The sequence below is a fragment of the Lolium rigidum genome, chromosome 2 (assembly GCF_022539505.1).
Source record: "Lolium rigidum isolate FL_2022 chromosome 2, APGP_CSIRO_Lrig_0.1, whole genome shotgun sequence".
NCBI lineage: Eukaryota > Viridiplantae > Streptophyta > Magnoliopsida > Poales > Poaceae > Lolium > Lolium rigidum.
Genome location: NC_061509.1, coordinates 220,165,206 through 220,169,931, shown reverse-complemented (window position 1 = coordinate 220,169,931; position 4,726 = coordinate 220,165,206). Strand labels below are relative to the sequence as shown.

The 4,726-nt window shown below is 42.1% G+C and overlaps 1 protein-coding gene across 1 annotated transcript; it reads left to right on the top strand.

Annotated features, from left to right (window-relative positions):
• The first annotated feature begins 1,195 nt into the window (after positions 1-1,195).
• LOC124692995 (outer envelope pore protein 16-3, chloroplastic/mitochondrial-like) lies at positions 1,196-4,372 on the top strand. Its single transcript, XM_047226430.1, has 2 exons — positions 1,196-1,514; positions 4,051-4,372. The coding sequence occupies exons 1-2, from the start codon at positions 1,211-1,213 to the stop codon at positions 4,191-4,193; spliced, it is 447 nt and encodes a 148-aa protein (XP_047082386.1). The 5' UTR covers positions 1,196-1,210; the 3' UTR covers positions 4,194-4,372.
• Positions 4,373-4,726: the final 354 nt, after the last annotated feature.

The following is a 4,726-nucleotide window of genomic DNA, read 5'->3' as shown; positions in this document are numbered from 1 at the left end:
ATTCTTGCAGAAGCCAAACACACATAATTTAGGCAACATAATCTCATGAACGTTAAATTATTTCCTAGAAACAAAAGTAGCTAGTACTTTAGTTCTTGCCAGCGAGCACTATCAGTTGGTCCTCGTATTTCTGAAACTTGGTGCATGTAGTTATAGGGTGGTGGGTGTAGATGTAATCATCATTTTGTCTAGTTAAGGTGGCACTAACTTCTTCTTTATTGTATTACCGTCATTACTCTGCTACTAATTGTTACTTGTCTTTCTCTTCTCGGCGCAACACCATTTTCATCTCCCATCATATTCTCCCTACTAACCTCCCTTTTTGCCCACACCCTTGTATATTTCCAACGATAATCCACTCACACTTGGTGGCACGGTCCTACTACCCCAAACGCGCTACGTTAGATTATGGCATTGAACCACGCGTGCTATCGTAACCCGAAATCCTGCTCGGTGCCAGCATAAGCACGAGGATGGGAAGGAAAAACATATGACAAACTCCTCAAGCTCCATGTCCCTTCATACACTTGGATCGATTTTGTGGGAGATGTTACCATTAACACGCTAGGTATTCGCTGATGTAGTATGCTCTAGATGAGCGACCCAAGCGCCCCCTAACTATAAAGGTCAGCTGGTGAACTCATCCAACATGACACTAACACATATTTTACATTACACATATAGACATTCTATCTAGATAGAAGGCATTTCTCTGTAGAGTATTCTTTTTTGTAGGATTCTAGGAATCGTTTTTAATTAGTTGGAATTTGAATTTAAAACAGAAAACGGGAAAAGGCATTTCTTATCCAAACATGGGCTTACAAGCCCAGTAATGTTCGACATGGCGAGTAGCGACCAGCGCCGCGGCCGAGCATCGGCGACCCGAGGCCACTTCGCCCGTTTCACTCCCCCACCCGCTCTCCCACGACGCACGCGATCCCTCCCCCTCCGCTCCTCCTCCCCAACCATTTCGCCGCCCCCGTCTCCGCCTCCGCCTCGGCACGCCGCCGCCGGCGCACGCTCAGCAGGTTTCCCCAGGTGAGCCCCCACCACCCTCTTCTCCAAGCGGAGTGCAGCTCGGGTCGCCCCGGCTCCCGTCGAGCTGGCGCGCACTGCTCCCGCCAGATCCCGATCTCGCGCTAGGGTTCCCCGGCTTCACGAGCTCGAACCGGCGATTTATCTTCGCGTGCAGGAAGCGGGGAGGTGAGCGATGGAGGACGACTCGCCGATGGTGAAGACGGCCAAGGGCGCCGTCACGGGGCTGGCCGCGGGCACCATCTGGGGCACCATCGTCGCCACCTGGTACGACGTGCCCCGCGTCGAGCGCCACGTCGCGCTCCCGGGCCTCATCCGGACGCTCAAGATGTGCGGCAGCTACGGGGTCACCTTCGCCGCCGTCGGGGGCCTCTACATCGGCGTCGAGCAGATCGTCGAGAGCCAGCGCAAGAAGCGCGACTTCGTCAACGGGGCCGTCGGGGCATTCGTCTCCGGCGCCACCGTCTATGGCTACCGAGGTTAGCCTTGCTGTACCCGAAATATATGTGCATTAGTGCATAGACTGAAAGTGAATATGATAATATGATGATCCACTTCATACGAATGGGCCAGAGCTGGATTTAGCTACATTTGAAGGATTTCTCTATGGCGATAGAAGCAGAGAGGCGCTCTAGGATTGATTGATTTAGCAGCATTACTTGCTCTCTGACGATCAGTGCCATTAACACATAGGTCAATTTTACTTAGACTTTACCTGTTTTATAATTGCAGTTATACTGTAAGAAACATCTCCGCTTGGTGCCTTTTTGAAACAATCTCCTCTAAGTCCTTGCATCGACAAAAGTTATACTCAGCATTTCAGCTTGTTATCGAATGACCATATATGTATTTCTTGTTACCTTGAGAAGCACACACATCTTCTGCCAGGAGAATTATTTCCATGCAGAATAAGTGAATAACTCAAGTTTGTTGAAACGATTTGCCAAGTCCTTGTATGAAAGGAAGTTCTATTTAGCTTGGTATCGAGTGAGCATGTATAGTTCTTGTTATCTTGTAGGAATAGACACATCTTCTTGAGGATTACATATGTCTTCTGTCAGGAGAATTATTTGTGAAACGATATTCGCCAAGTCCTTGTATGGATGGAAGTTCTATTTAGCTTGTTATAGAGTGAGCATGTATATTTCTTGTTACCTTGTAGGAGTAGAAACCTCTTCTTTCGGGGGAATTATTTCCATGCATGATAATTGAAGATTGTTGATTAACATGAATAAACTGGTGGCACTAATATGTCTATAAGATTTTACTTAAATCCAGAATAACTTCAACGGTCAATGGTTTTTAGAGAACCACATTAAGTGAAATAATGGTTCTCTTGTTTGATGAACCTTTTCTTAGATATCTCAGTTCTGGAGCATTTTGGATTGGTCCATCCTAATATTGGATGATGTCATAGTTTATGCTCCTATATTGGTTGGCTTCTGGTGACTACACAGTAAAAGTTATTGTGTGGACAGATACGGGTCAGACATATATTTTGTCTTCCATAATTCGCATTAGACTATTTGTGTTTATTTTCACAAGATGACTTCCTGAATTCAGTATGATCATATTAAGCTTGATGGCTAAACAGTTTTATTCTAACTGGGGATTGTAAGCTAAGAGTCACCGAGAGTAGTATTTGGATCTAGTTTGGTCATGTAGTACTTTTGGAGTTTCTGGATACAACTATGGCTTCCAAAGATCTAAATTACTTAAAAAATTGAGGTGTTTGGGTACAACAAACTCCAGAGGTTATGAAACCAGTGTGGTGAATAATAATAATAATATGTAAGGATATTTGGTATTCTTCTAAATACCTGTGTTTTTACTGAAGTCAAGCCTCCAAAGTCTCATATGTCTCTGGATGGTCATATACATCTCTTTTTCTTCATAATAAATAAACCTATATAACAGGAAAAGTACGTAGAGCCTATTCCGTTTGTTAACTCAAAATATATGTGCATAAAACAAACTGTATAATGACTTGTATGCACACGGTTTTGTGTACAAGCCTTTATCGTTCTTGAAGTTATTGTTGACACTTGACTGTAGATATGGTTGTTCAACATGGGCTTATAATCCGAGTAACATCAGATTGTTAACCTAGCTACACTTTTTTGGACACAACACTATGCTAAGTACTGTGACTATCAAACACATTGGACTTGTCTCAATGTTGTAAAGAACTTTGATCCTCACAAGCTGTTTATTCTGTGAGAAATGACAAGAACTGTTGAATATTCAGGTTCTTAAGTACTGAATCATCCAAAGAGGCCCTTGTACTTTTACCTAACAGTCAAGGTTTTGTGCTTTCTAATTTTTATTACTTTTGGGGCTGTTTGTACTGCTATTGATGATTATTAACAGATCGGCGGATTTTCGCCAAAAAAAGGTTTTGTGCTGCAACCTGTAATGATGCTAATAAGCCTTTTGCCATATATGATAGAATCATAATTAGGTGAGGCTAATATAGATCTAATTGTCTAACAGCTTATTGGACTTGGTAGTCTCATGGAACTGATTTGCATCATGAGATCATTGTTTATGTATTCTTTTCTTACAAGATAGCAGTATGGCCAGTTAAGTTGTATGTATTATGAGAAAGTACTAACTGGGTATGTCCAATTTGGGTTTATGGAGCATGGTGGTTGGTTTCTGAGAAATCGGCATAATAATATCATGGTTTTTGTTTATGCAACTCAAAAAACCTAAGTGGAACTGTTCCAGATCAAGCATGTTTCCCCTTGGGGATAGGAATTATGAATCGGTGGCGTTAAGAGATCCTTAAGGAAAGTTAGATATTTGATGCAGCGACAAAAAGTTAGATACCGTTGGTATGCTTTTCATTCAGATAGATGATATTCTGTATAGTGTCACTATCATTCAAATCAGTCGTTACTGCGAGCCCGATGGGATATTCATGTCTGACATGCTCTTTTGTGTACTTGTATTCATATTCATATGAACCAGTATATTGGTTAGGATGACTCATAATAGTGTGCAATTTGGCAGGAAAGAGCATTAAGTCTGCCCTCATTGGTGGTTCTGCTCTGGCATTCACATCTGCTATTCTGGACGTTGGTGGTAATACAACGAGAGTGGACAATGGCAAAGCATACCACGCTTACACAACAGAGAAGAAGCCTGCACATTGACCAAGGTTGTACTTGTAGCTGAAATCTTGCAAACCATCGGCTCGGTGAATTTTTAGCTGATGCTTGCTGTTATGTCTGTTTTGGTGATGCACCTAGTTCCTTTACAAATCCATGGTAACTTGTTTTGCTGGAGAGCAATACAACAGGCTTGAATAAATATTTGATGTTATTTTGCTTCATCATGGACCACAATAATCACCTGTGACGCACTAGTGCTACCGCAACCCTTGAAGTATTTGTTTTACACAACTTATTCTATTGCTTCATGCGTAAAACTAAAGAGACAGAAAGTCTATATCTCAGTTTGCAGGTTCTGAACCATGTTGTGTTGCTTTTTTTTTAATGATGATGATATGTTGAGACAATCCTATATCAGCTTTGACATCCAAACTTGTGTAAGTCTTACTCTGCTGATCTGTTGAGACAACCTTATACCAGCTGTAGAATCAGCTTTTCTTAGTAGATCTAGTTCATTTAAAGAGAAGATGTTGCAAACCATGATTGACTACACCTATAATAAGTTAGGTGCTTGT

Coding starts and splice junctions, on each gene's coding strand:
- LOC124692995 (XM_047226430.1), top strand. CDS start 1,211: ATGGAGGACGACTCGCCGATGGTGAAGACGGCCAAGGGCGCCGTCACG. Junction 1,515..4,050: donor CACCGTCTATGGCTACCGAG/GTTAGCCTTGCT, acceptor GCAATTTGGCAG/GAAAGAGCATTAAGTCTGCC.